Source organism: Sabethes cyaneus, chromosome 2 (genome assembly GCF_943734655.1).
Source record: "Sabethes cyaneus chromosome 2, idSabCyanKW18_F2, whole genome shotgun sequence".
Taxonomy (NCBI): Eukaryota; Metazoa; Arthropoda; class Insecta; order Diptera; family Culicidae; genus Sabethes; species Sabethes cyaneus.
Genome location: NC_071354.1, coordinates 102,566,377 through 102,581,371, shown reverse-complemented (window position 1 = coordinate 102,581,371; position 14,995 = coordinate 102,566,377). Strand labels below are relative to the sequence as shown.

General features: G+C 41.5%; 1 protein-coding gene across 1 annotated transcript in view; it reads right to left on the bottom strand.

The window, feature by feature from the left end:
• The window catches only part of LOC128735783 (potassium channel subfamily K member 18), a 74,083-nt gene that overhangs the window by 37,925 nt on the left and 21,163 nt on the right, over positions 1–14,995 (bottom strand). The window contains exons 4-5 of the mRNA XM_053830269.1: positions 8,289–8,390; positions 7,816–7,946 (exon numbers count right to left, since the gene is read on the bottom strand). Coding sequence (XP_053686244.1) covers positions 7,816–7,946; positions 8,289–8,390 — 233 coding nt within the window. The remainder of the gene's footprint in view (positions 1–7,815; positions 7,947–8,288; positions 8,391–14,995) is intronic.

Sequence of the window (14,995 nt, the reverse complement as noted above, 5' to 3'; positions counted from 1 at the left end):
GTCTGTAGCCTTTTCGACGCATTGATTTATAACCCAATCTTTTCAGCCTCCATTTTTAGTCAGGCATAGATTGTCTCCGCCCAAAGTTGGCGTTTAGGCCGGCAAACCTGTGTAGTCGCACGGAGCCTCGCACTTTAGGGGTCTCACTCTTGGTGATGACTAGAGAAAAATGTTGAAAATTGTAGTGGACAATTCCTTTTCTCTGTTATTTAAATGTAAAGTGTTAAGTTTTAAGGCAATATTGATGAAATTAGGCTTCGCTGCTTTGGAATGGGTCGTTACATAATGATCCAAACGACTTGGCTCTTTTTCAGTTTTCAAAGAACTCTTCGTTGCATGGAAACCTACAGAAACCGCACTGTACTGTGTAGTTACATTAATGGAAAATCACTCAAATATCAATAGACGGCATTTTGTGCTTTCCTTGATATTGAAGGAGCTTTCAATTACACGTCCTTCGTTTCTATTATTACGTTTCAATTATCAGAAAGGACCAGAAAGGTGGCAGACAGAAACGAAGGAGAAGTACAGCACGGAAGAGGATCTCCGCGCAGTGAGTCTTCATCATCGAGTTGAGTAACAGCCGCTCACAAAAGTAAAGAGGCTCTCCAGGCGTTTTCAGGCTCACCAGAAGTACACGAGCGAGGGGATGTTGACGCACTCATTGTGCAGTCGATGGAGGTGAGTGCCGGTTTCGCCCTTTCACAAAGTCGAACGCGACTGTCAGGCTGACAGCGCTGCACGTCTCAAAGATAGAAGGTAACAAGGGAGGAAAGAAAATTTGACAGAAGAAAAGTGAAAAGTCATTTCGAGTTGAAAGAAGAAAGCTGAAAGGTGATAGAAGATATAGCTGAAAGTTGATAGAAGATAAAGCTAAAAGTTTGATATATAGAAGTAATAAAATTATAGTGATCAAGTTAATCGGTAAAGCACAGAGAAACGGAAAGTGTTTTTTTTTTCAAAAAGTGCAACGAGTTCGAAGTTTTTAGTTTGTAGTGTGTTTGAAAATTATTGCTAATATGTATATGTGATATTGAAGTGACCGTGTTATGATGTGCCACCTGACAAAGAAATGGTCCATTCTCGAGCCTTGATAAAGAATATAAATTATTCGAAACGTTGGTGAAAGAGAAAAACACCGTTTTTCTGCTTTTTAAGACTGCAAAGCCGAAAGAAACTCCTTTGAGTGAATTACCAGTCGATAAAAGATTGCAGTGATAAAATATATGATAAACCTCTCTCTTTCTATCGCTTTCTCTTAACGAGCTATAAAAATTTTTATCAAAAATAACACATTTTTCAATTGATTGTTTCTGGGATTCTTTGAAGATGGCTGACACGGTGGATACTGTCGTATCTTACCGACCGCGATGCCTTTGTGCGAGTTAATGGAACTAGCTCCCTCCATTTTGAGATAAAATCAGGTTTGCCCCAAGGAAGCCACCTTGGCCCACTGCTGTTCAATCTTTTTGTGAACGATTTGTGCTCCACTATAAAATCTCCAAAGTTGATGTTCGCTGACGACCTAAAATTTTACCGGGTAGTAGCATCGTCAGTTGATTGCTGCGCTGTACAATCCGATATTGATTCGCTGTTGAATTGGTGTACATTGAATGGCATGGAAGTTAATATACAGAAATGCAATGTGATCTCATTCTGCAGGAACAGACAGACTACTTTGTTTGATTATAGAATGCAAACAGTCAGCATCAGCCGGGTCGATTCTGTAAAAGATTTAGGAATTCTCCTTGATAGCAAACTATGTTTCGCTCAGCACGTTGCAATTACAACTGCCAAAGCATATGCGTTACTAGGCTTCATCAAAAGAAATACGCAGCAGTTCGATGATGTCTACTGTCTGAAGTCACTCTACTGCGCAATAGTACGTAGTATTTTGGAGTACGGAGCGATAGTGTGTGCACCTTACCATGCTGTCCAGATCAACCGGATTGAACGAATCCAGCGACTCTTCATTCGGTACGCCTTGCGAACGCTACCCTGGGATGATTCAATTCGATTGCCTCCGTATGAACATCGATGCGCTCTTATACGGCTACCCACGCTGGCGAATAGGAGAAGGTTGCTGCAACGTTTATTTGTCTTTGATCTTCTTGGAAACAATATTGACTGCCCGGAGCTGCTGGAGCGGCTTCAAATCAACGTACCACCCAGGCTTACCCGTCGATCGGACTTTTTTCGGCTTCCAATGCATCGCACTCTATTTGGCCAGAACAATCCTATTGACGTATGTTGTCGTGAATTCAATGTAGTGTCTGACTCTTATGATTTTAATATTAGTAGAATGACTTTTAAATTTAGAATAAGTATGTATTAGAATTAGGAACTGTCTGTGCGATACCATCGAAGACTAGTAAATAAATAAATAAGATCTCCTGATGGAAATATTTTTTGTTTATAGACAAAATATAGTACTTTCACCTTAATGGTTATATAACGCGAATTGTTTTCATAGGGTATGTTGCTGCTTCATCGTAATTGCCTATTCCCGTCCTAGCCAACACAAATTAATAAAAATATCAGCATTTTTATGACACACAATGCAAAACTAGAATTTCCCTAATATTTTAGTTTTTTGTCTATCATACGTGATCAAGCAAAGTGAGCTGAGATCTATTTAAATGCTTTTTATCGTTAAAGAAGTCCCATCAGCCAAATTACCTACGTTTTTTCGTGCGACGAAGAAGAAAATGTCTAATTTCCGTCATTCATAAATGTAAATAACTCATGCAACGCATTGTCGTTATTCTACAGCCAGGAAAACTTGCCTGACCTGCAGAAATTTTGCAGAATAACATTTGTCATGCCGTCCTACACAAATCCATGCGCGTCAGCTACGTAAACATTGTTGTGATTTTTAGTTCGGACGATGAAAAATTTTGATGGGCGGATTTTAAAACGGTACGACGAATTTAAGATATAAAGTCAGTTACGTAATCTCAATAAGATGCTTTAATAATCGCTTTTCAGTGATTTCAAAGTTCACGGATCGGAAGGTAAGTGTGTTTATTCAAATCAGCACAAGAACTTTTGGAATATTCATTAAATCCATCCTACAACGGATGAAAATTAGAATGGCTTTACTTACTACGACGGGAATTAGAAATAAACCCTATATTTTATAACTTCTTTTTATACATATAAGAGGCTCGTCTGTAGCTAAGACCAGGTCTCTTACAGGACGTAATAAGAGGCTTATCGGTAATTAAAAACAGGCCCCTGGTAGGACGTCATGTTCTCGTAGCAATGAGTTTTATTCTTAGTCACCGTATCGGTCGGCTGCTCGATTGCTCAACTGGTTGACTAGACTGCTCGACTGGGCTGGTCGATTAAACTGCTCGATTTGATTGCACGACTGGACTGCTCAATTAAACTGCACGACTGAACTGTTCGATTCGACTGGTCGACTCAACTGCTTGATTGGACACTTGACTGCTTGACTGAAAAGCTCGATTTAACTGCTCGAGGGGACTACTCGACGTAACTGCTCGATAAGACTGCTTGACTCAACTGCGATTTCACTGCTTGACTCAACTGTTCGACTTAAATACTCGACCTGACTGCTCGACTCAACTGCTTGACTTGATGCCAAAGCCGGGGAAACCACCTGGTGATCCTTCGTCGTACAGGCCAATTTGCCTATTGGACACGTTAGAGCGAATTGGAAATTGCTAGAGCGGGTAATTCTAAACAGGCTGACGCCTGTGGTGGAAAGTGATGTCGGGCTGGCAGCTCACAGTTTGGCCTCCGTAAGGGGAAATCCACTGTAGACGCCATAAAGTCCGTGACGGAGAGGGCCGAGAAAAGTTACTTCGAGAATCGGACGCTAGTGTACGACACGGCGGACGGGACGAAGAAGTACAAAGTGACAGCGGGTATTCCACAGGGCTCGATTGTTGGCCCGATGTTGGTGCGATTGGGTGCTGAAGCTCGAACTACCCACTGAGGTCGAGATCACTGGCTTTGCCGATGATATCGTCTATGCAGCGGCATGGGCCCCGGCTTTGGAGAGTAAGCGCACTCAGGCATGTCTGAACAAGGTGTTCAGGCTATTGGCATTGCGCGTTGCGTGCGGCTACCGTACCATATCGTTGGATGCGATTGGGGTTATTGCAGCCATGATTCCCATATGCATAATTCTATGTGAGGACATCGAGTGCCATAGGCAGAGGAACGTCAGGGGCGCTAGGGATAGAGTTAGGGTGAACTCTATTAAGCGTTGGCAGGCGGAATGGGATCACGCTGACCATGGTAGGAGGACCCATGGGCTGATCCAGAACATCTCGTCCTGGATCGGTAGGAGACATGGTGAGGTAAACTTGTTCCTTGCCTAGTTTCTGTCGGGACATGGATGCTTTAAGAAGTATCTGCATACGCGTGGGCGAGTAGGCTCGCCCTTTTGCCCCGTTTGCACGGTAGCCGAGGAAACGGCGGAGCATGTGAAGTTTCACTGCCCGCCTTTTATGGCCACTCGGCGAGAGATGCTTGCGGTCGTTGGGGAAGACATCTACGCCGACAACACCGTGCAGAAAATGTGCGCTGAACAGCGCGCATGGGGTGTCGTCAATAGGGCGGCAACGGACGTGATAAAGAAGTTGCAAAGGCTAGAACGTTTGCAACGACAGGGCCTGATATAGCTTAGCTAGGGTCAGTAATGGGCTAAGTAGGCAGCCCAGGCCCTAGGTGAAATGTAGTGGCGGTATGAAGTGACAAGGGTGTTGTGTGAACCCACACAGGCAACGGATACGACGGAGTGCTTATGCACGTCCTCCCTCCTGAAGTAAAACCTAACGGTAGTTCCGGGAGAGGTTCAGGAAATGGGCAGCAGGAGAGTTTTTAGTAGGTAGGCGCATGTTGGCACCTTGCGAATCCTATTCGGCACCGTGAAGGTGCTGTCTATGAAGATTTTCTCCCTGCATAAAAAATATAAAAAAACTACTTGACTTAACTGTTCGACTTGACTGCTCGACTCAACTGCTTGACGCAGCTACTTGATTGGAGAATTCGAATCAGCTGCTCGACTCAACTGCACAACTCGAATGCTCGATTAGATTACTCGATTTAACTTCTCGACCTGACAGCTCGATTCAACTGACGCCTGGATAGCTTGATTCAGATGCTTGACTAGACTGCTCGACTTAGCCACTCGACCTCAACTGCATGACTTAACTGTTCGATTCGTCTGCTCGGCAGGGCTACTCAACTGAACTGCTCGATTCTACAGTTCGACTCAACTCGACTGCTCTATTTCACTGCGAAACTTAACTGCTCGACTGAACGACTTGACCCGACTGCTCTACTAGACTACGTGACTAAACTGTGTGATTCGATTGCTTGATTCAACTGCTTGGCTCAACTGCTCGATTAAACTACTCGATTTAACTGCTCGACTGGACTGCTTGACTGAAGAGCTTGATTCAACTGTTCAACTAGCCTGCTCGATTTGACAGCTCGACTCGACTGCTTGATTCGACTGCTCGACTCGCTTGCTCAATTCGATTGCTTGTCACGATATCATGGTCGGTGTTAAATCAGACCGGACCAAGTCGCAAAATTTTAAAAAATGAGTTAAGGACAGCCGATCAAGAATTTTTTAAGCAACATTTTACTCTAAACAGACTACATAAATGTTGCAAAAAGCCAGAGTTATGAGATGATTTCGAACGATTGATAGCCATAAACCCTACAGAGCAGCAAACTTTGAATGCGTTTTTCTCGAAGTCAGAATTTTGACAATTGGTTCTGTTTGTGCTAACCCTGAAAAATTTTTTTTCAAGTTTTATTTCGAAAACAAAAGTTCATATCACCCCAATAGGTGAATTCACGGTCACACTAATAGTGCAGAAGCATGGCTATATTTTATTAGTAAACTTCTCCGAAGATACCCTTGAAAAATTATGCATTTTTTACCACCGTGCGGCACGAGGAATAGAGGCGACCAACGTGCTGGAAGGTTCGATCAGGTTGAAACCGACTTGCGTGTGTCGAGACACTAAATAAATTGGTGACGAGTAGCCCAGGATCGAATAGAGTGAAGAGAAATTCTTGATACAACAAGAGCCACCTCGTCGGTTCTATGATGCTAGAAGTAAGAAGTAAGTTAAACTTCAATTTCATGTGGAATTGTAAGTTCGATCATAAGTCCAATTTAAAAGTTCACTTTTAAATCCAATATCAAATAAAACTTTTAATTTCAAGATAGAAATATAAACGGAAGACCAGCTAGAAATGGATCAAATACGACATGCGCAATTCCGTATTTTTCACTTTTCATTGCAAAGGAGAACAAATTTGCAAAATCTCAACTATTGAAAGATTCTTCTTTCAATAGTTCTTTCATTAATGAATCAGTGATTAAATTTTGATAACAGAAATGTTTGACACTTGGTTAAATCAAACAGATCTTGACAATATTTCCATGTCATTTTTGTGTTATCGTTAGAGTGAATTTGTAAAAATCTCAACCAGTGAATAGTCATTGTTTCAACTTGGTGTATTTTTCAAGGATTCTATAAGCAAAGTAATGTTTCCAAAAACCAAATGCAATTGGTCGATAGATATCTTAAGCACCAAAGTAAACATTATTAAACATTTTAGCAAGAGATTAGTAACATTCAAACAGCCAGGTAACTGATAGATTTTGCGCCATGCTGAAACATTTTTAGGTAACGTATCAACAATTTGCTTTCATTTTGACATGTTAAGCTAGTTTCGTAAACTTGGTTTGTGCACCGCGGAGGTCCAATCTACTAATCCATTATAGTTTTGAAATTACTCCTCGTGGGGTATACATTTCCTTCCCCTTACAATACGTATTTCAAACCACAAGTCGCTCGAAAAATCACCAACGATGTTATAAAATTTCAAATTTGTATGATGGACAGCTCACGTGGGATCTAATTTAAAGTAAACACACCATGAAACATCACTTCTGTCTGCATGTGCGATGTAGATCGCTCTACACCATCACTAGGCAAATGCATGCCGACGGACAGCCTGCATGTGCAGTATGATTAGTTTTCGTGTCAAATCTATTGAAACAAGCTATCCGTTACGTGGCCTGCGGTGCTCTGGTTGAAAATTTCTGCATCTTCGTAATCAACAGTGTTGAACGCAATTCCCAAAGCCATGTGAAAGCAATCTTTGCGAAAGAACACGTGCAAAATGGATGCTTCATCATTGTCAGTGGAAAACGGAGCGAAACTTTTCTTCAAAAAGTGCTTCTCGGCGGCAGTGTCACAATTCGTGCCAAGGTGTCAAGGGATGCTTTTTGTATCTGAAATGAACAGATGTACTAGGAGAAAAAAAACTATAAAAAATTCCAATTGGAGGATCTTTCCTAGAAACTAAAATATACAATTCCGGAAGCCAAATTCCGGAAGAGCAGATATTGGAATATTCAATTACAAAGCAAGAAAAAAGGATACTACACTAAGCAGTTGCAAACCGTGCTTGCCATTGTTTGCTATAAAAATGGCAACAACAAAAAAAAAACACTTCAAATGCATCGAAAGCTGAAAACACTGTCCGTTTCAATTTTCCAAGAGCAGCTACGGCTCCAGCTTTGAGCTGCGTCTGCTGTCTGTAATGTTCGTTGTAAAAGGAGACGAAGCAGCAAATATGCTAACCTGGCCATCAGACCATCGGACAGGGACAGGTGCATGCGGTTGAAGAGAAATTAATAAAATTGTTTATTTGGCATTACATTACACGACGGACTACTATTTGGTTTCGGTTCAATGCAGACTGGCTCCACTGCATTGCAACCTCCATCTTCTCTACCACGCTACCACTCACCTGATAGTCCCGTTCCTCAGTCCTCGCTCTGCGTTTGGCACGGAGCGCACGCCGCCGGGCTACGCCTGGACACACCTGGCACAGGCAGAATTTGGCGTAGATCCATTTAAATGACTTGGCCAAAATATCACCTGAGTCGGTTTTTGTCCGAAAAGTTGCCACATCCAGCGGTTGTACGGAATCGTATATAGACACCACCGAGAAAAAATAAAGTCGAAATTGAGCGTTAGCATTCCTGTTCCGTGGGAGAGTTGCTCAGTCTAACGGGTATTACGCTAATCTAGAAGTGCACATTTCATCAAAGATTTTCAAGCATGATTCCTGTGTTTGTGTAGTTATTTAAAGCAAAATAAACCAGAAGACGCTGTTCAACTGTTGATTTCCTTACTTCTTGCCTGAAATTCTCTAGCGATGTGAGTTCAGATTGGCGTTATATGATATTTTCTTTGAAAGCAGCAGGATATGATACTCACCAATGTTGGAAAGATAAAGAAGAAACAGTGGCATTCCTATGATTGCATAAAATATCGTTGCAATTTTCCCCCATTCCGTTCGGGGTACGATATTTCCGTAACCTGTTGGAACAGAAATAGAAGCAGAAACAGAAACGTAAGCGAAGATGAATTTAAGTTTTTCTTTACTTTTAGAGTGATGAGGATCGTGGTGGAGGTTGCCTAATGTAGAAACTCAAAGCTCAAGGGCGAAACTGTAATATTGTGAAAGTTGCTCTGGCAAAAACAAACTTGCAGTTTGCCGCAAAATTTACCTGCTTTATAGTGCAAATTCAACAAAACTGCACTGAAGTAGAAGTTGTAAACTTACATAAAGAATCCAGGAAAAATAGTAATCATGTTTGAGTCCAGTTTGTTTTGTATCTCTGCCGGAAATGCGATGTGATGTTTTGCTCCGTCCTACGCTGAGCAGTGAAATGTAATAAACGAACGCAGTTATCTTGAAAATTCCATCTCTGCCGGTATGCAGAAGGGTTTTTCCCTCTAACATTTTATGTGAGACGTTCCACATGCTATAGTACGGCTATAGGCTTTAATTTCTCGTGAGTAGTTTGATGTGTGTGCTTGATCTTTCACATCTATGAAGTGCACTCGATTTTCAACAACGGCTACATTCAGGACTGCCGTGCTCTTTGTGCTACGATTTTACTTTTTTAACTGTACCGCCTCTGCTTAGCAAAATTTGCAAAGGATATATACGGAATACCAGTAGAACTAATTATTATCTGCAATATTGCTGAAATAAGTACTGTGATAGGGTAATTTGCCAATTGTTGGGCACCTAACGCAGGAACTTTCAGTTTTTCTTGTCTCTCGAGGAAACTATTGATATATTGAAATATTGCATATATTATGGCATTTGAGTTTTTGTCTCACATCATACAGACCCAATTGTTGCCCACTTGTTTAACGTCATTTGCCTAATATTGCACACTTTCAACCCAATTGTTGCACGGCAAAGAAAAAATTAAGTATAAGTACCGTACCGTTACCATTTTGTCACATTTTTTATTTAAATCATCGCCGAACAATGGTTTACTTCAATACAAGTGTACTTGGTACAAATTATTGCGTTGATTTAATATATGTATTCATAAAAATGAATTGATACATTTTTTTCCGGTGTCTTTCCTTTTTCAAATTTAAACGCAGTACAGTATACTCTCAGAAAAGTTAACTCCCTGAAAAGTTAATTGTTCAGAAAAGTTAAGCGTATATCAGCTCTCATGCAACGCTCTGAAAAGTTAATTTTTGCCTTAACTTTTCCGAGAGTTTGAATTTATTGGTCGTCCAAGCGTTTCTTCACACTTGTGTTTACCTTCTATCTTTATTTCCCATTTTTCGGCTTATTGTCACCTTTCCACAGTTTCATACAGAGTCGCATCATAACTGGGATTAAATTAAACTTTTGTATCGGATAGTTGCAATAATAGTTCAATACGGGCATATACTAGTCGCAGACTACGAAAAAACAAAAGTAAACTAGTGTAACCGACTATTTTAAACTTAGTGAAACGTATTATTTTATAAAAAACTTACGAAACTAAGTATTATTTCATAAAGATATTGCTACATATTTCTTTCCATTACAACTTCCAGATACATAAAAATAGCTATCCTATATCCCGGAATGCATTTTTCGCTTTTCTATTTATCATTTTCAATGACTTTTAGGACTACTCAGAAAAGTTAATATTTCGGAAAAGTTAATCGACCCATTCCCCAATCGATTAACTTTTCCGAGAGTCTACTGTATACGTTTTTTGTTTGAGATTTTGTTTTTCCAAAAGCAAAGTTTCTTGATTTTTTTTTGCATTCGAGCGTATAAGCGACACCACAACTTTTAAATTCTTTTAACCACAACATAACTTTCTCCTCTTCCTTTAATAGAGGCAGAGGCATTGTTTTACGTTATAATTTTCGTTTCTCAAGAAATTTTCATAACAAACCTCCAAACACAGTTTTCCGCCAATAGGCTGCGGATTACGGATACGAGAATTATTTCCCATTCACGAAAATTGTAACACGCCGGTAATATTATTAGGCTTTAGTTGATTTAGTAACCAGAGAAATAGATAATTGTTGGTATTGTTTCAATCGGACATCCAAATAGTGGTAAAATTTCAATAAGGGTTGGATCAAGTAAGATTAGTAAAATAGGACCTGGTTTAGCGGCATTTGCGGATGGTGTGCAGGAAATGGACAAAATCCTAATTTTTTCCAACTATTAACCAATCGTTATTTATTTAACCAAACATTATAAATACAAGTATTTTGAATAGGATAAAAAGCAATGTAAGCAACATTTGCTTTTTGTTGAAATTTGAAAACTTAAATGTGATGAGTGATCCCTTAACCAAACTGTAAGCTTTCGGCGTATTTTGGCTCTACTAAGAGTCGGATGTTATGAGAGAATTTTTCTATGCCAAATATTTGTTTGCTAACCATCATGTTTACACATATTTGAAAGTTTGGAGTGCTGCGAATATATTGATGTTCTCAGATATTTTTCAAAAACCGAGAGGTGGGCAACAATTGGGTGGTGAGTAACAATTGGCAAACTACCCTATATGTTGTTATTAGGGCGTACTCTTAATACAAATACACTATTTTTGATGTACAAAGAGTGTATCGTGAGAAAGTGCATCGAAAATATAAAATATAGAGAAATACTTAAGTTACCAATATTATACATAATAAGCAGCTCTACAACCGTACCATACAATTTTTCAAATTTTGTTCAGCTTATTTGGTACTGTCAAATAACTAAAATTGAGGTAGAAAACCTTTGTTATAGTATAACAAAGGTAAAAACATGACAGCTGTGCCTCAATCGACCTGACTGTTGCTCTGAGGTTTAATTCAGAGTAAATGTAACGCCCGTACCTTTCATTTAACGAATTTAAGAAGTAGCCTGGACCTAGTGGGTGAGTCCCGATCAGTTCATGGTAAGTCAAAAGTAGCCGCGTTGGTCAAGAAATAAAATGACCAGCGACGGCATAAAATAATAAAACATTTCTTGGAATGCGCGTCCTAGTTTATGCAGGGTGCGTACAAAGAAATTGAAATTAAACTACTTCTACTAGGGTACGGGAGGGTATTCCCATCACGCTACTAATTTCGGCAAACATTACCTTTTTTGGCTACACTTTCCCAAATAAAAACTTTGCCGCCATATAACAATACTGAAACGAATGTAGCACTCATAGGCTTTAATGTGTTATAATTATTTTCATAAAAATGTAAGTAGTTTGTTTACTTTTATTCAATAAATATCAAAACCACTGTTTTTCCACTAGCACGTAACCAGGCTGAAAAACTAACAGCAATCGCTTACGCGTATCCGCTCTTGATGATGGTTTGGAAAACACACAATTATGATTACGTTTACTTATTCTAGAAACTAAACAGCTGTGGATATGCTATCACAGAACAATTCTGCTTCTTTTTATCACGGAAGAACACAAAAAATTCCCCTCTGATATGAAAATATAAATCAATTTTCATTTACTAGCCATTAGCAGCATTTTATTTTTAATTCCAGCGTATGGTGCATTATTTACACTACTACCAATATATGTGCTGACATATCTGGTATTTGAGTGACAACTGGCCCTAGTGTATATGAACGATTCAGTGATACACTAGCGCCAGCAGCAAGCTATTGTCACTGCAAAAATAATTATCTTTAATGAGCCCGGAATGTAGGCAATAGCGAGAAGTTATCTATCGGTTATCTATCTTGTTGCTCGGAGAACGAAATAAACAACAAATTTCCGCATGGCTTGCAGAAAGCGCTACGGCAGTGTCTATAGTTAGCCCCATCGGCGCTAAAATTTTGCTGCTCACGAGACCAACGTCCCGGAGCGTGCGTAAGGTAAGCAAAGAGAGTGCGAACGATGCTTTGCCAAATATTGTTTATTAATTTTCACCCTCCGTGCAGCGATGTCAGATCTATGGATTATTGTGCGTGCTTAGATTTGGGACCCTTCAATTTTCTCAATTTCTGTGAGTTTAGAATAGGTTATGAGAAAATTTGCATTTCATTTGTAAGAAAGCCCCCCCCTCTTAAAAAGGAGAGGGGCCATTATTCCTCTCCTAAAGTTGGGAGGGGTCTCAATTCAACATAGAAAAAATTTTTGTCTCCAAAAACACCCACATGTAAAATTTTGTTCCATTTGCTTGATTAGTTCTCGAGTAATGCAGAAATTTGTGTTTCATTTGTATGGCAGCCCCTCTTAGTGGGGGGAGGGATCTCTAACCATCAGAAGAACCTTATCTGGCACCAAAATCCCCTACATGCAAATTTTCACTCCGATCGGTTCAGTAGTTTTCGATTCTATAAGGAACATAGGGCAGACAGAAATTCTATTTCAAATGCATAGATTTGTATGGGAGCTCCCCCTTTTAGTGGGGGGAGGGGTCTTTTGCCATCGAGAGAACCTCGAACGAGAAAACAAATCGACAGACAGACAGACAGACAGACAGACAGACAGACAGACAGACAGACAGACAGACAGACAGACAGACAGACAGACAGACAGACAGACAGACAGACAGACAGACAGACAGACAGACAGACAGACAGACAGACAGACAGACAGACAGACAGACAGACAGACAGACAGACAGACAGACAGACAGACAGACAGACAGACAGACAGACAGACAGACAGACAGACAGACAGACAGACAGACAGACAGACAGACAGACAGACAGACAGACAGACAGACAGACAGACAGACAGACAGACAGACAGACAGACAGACAGACAGACAGACAGACAGACAGACAGACAGACAGACAGACAGACAGACAGACAGACAGACAGACAGACAGACAGACAGACAGACAGACAGACAGACAGACAGACAGACAGACAGACAGACAGACAGACAGACAGACAGACAGACAGACAGACAGACAGACAGACAGACAGACAGACAGACAGACAGACAGACAGACAGACAGACAGACAGACAGACAGACAGACAGACAGACAGACAGACAGACAGACAGACAGACAGACAGACAGACAGACAGACAGACAGACAGACAGACAGACAGACAGACAGACAGACAGACAGACAGACAGACAGACAGACAGACAGACAGACAGACAGACAGACAGACAGACAGACAGACAGACAGACAGACAGACAGACAGACAGACAGACAGACAGACAGACAGACAGACAGACAGACAGACAGACAGACAGACAGACAGACAGACAGACAGACAGACAGACAGACAGACAGACAGACAGACAGACAGACAGACAGACAGACAGACAGACAGACAGACAGACAGACAGACAGACAGACAGACAGACAGACAGACAGACAGACAGACAGACAGACAGACAGACAGACAGACAGACAGACAGACAGACAGACAGACAGACAGACAGACAGACAGACAGACAGACAGACAGACAGACAGACAGACAGACAGACAGACAGACAGACAGACAGACAGACAGACAGACAGACAGACAGACAGACAGACAGACAGACAGACAGACAGACAGACAGACAGACAGACAGACAGACAGACAGACAGACAGACAGACAGACAGACAGACAGACAGACAGACAGACAGACAGACAGACAGACAGACAGACAGACAGACAGACAGACAGACAGACAGACAGACAGACAGACAGACAGACAGACAGACAGACAGACAGACAGACAGACAGACAGACAGACAGACAGACAGACAGACAGACAGACAGACAGACAGACAGACAGACAGACAGACAGACAGACAGACAGACAGACAGACAGACAGACAGACAGACAGACAGACAGACAGACAGACAGACAGACAGACAGACAGACAGACAGACAGACAGACAGACAGACAGACAGACAGACAGACAGACAGACAGACAGACAGACAGACAGACAGACAGACAGACAGACAGACAGACAGACAGACAGACAGACAGACAGACAGACAGACAGACAGACAGACAGACAGACAGACAGACAGACAGACAGACAGACAGACAGACAGACAGACAGACAGACAGACAGACAGACAGACAGACAGACAGACAGACAGACAGACAGACAGACAGACAGACAGACAGACAGACAGACAGACAGACAGACAGACAGACAGACAGACAGACAGACAGACAGACAGACAGACAGACAGACAGACAGACAGACAGACAGACAGACAGACAGACAGACAGACAGACAGACAGACAGACAGACAGACAGACAGACAGACAGACAGACAGACAGACAGACAGACAGACAGACAGACAGACAGACAGACAGACAGACAGACAGACAGACAGACAGACAGACAGACAGACAGACAGACAGACAGACAGACAGACAGACAGACAGACAGACAGACAGACAGACAGACAGACAGACAGACAGACAGACAGACAGACAGACAGACAGACAGACAGACAGACAGACAGACAGACAGACAGACAGACAGACAGACAGACAGACAGACAGACAGACAGACAGACAGACAGACAGACAGACAGACAGACAGACAGACAGACAGACAGACAGACAGACAGACAGACAGACAGACAGACAGACAGACAGACAGACAGACAGACAGACAGACAGACAGACAGACAGACAGACAGACAGACAGACAGACAGACAGACAGACAGACAGACAGACAG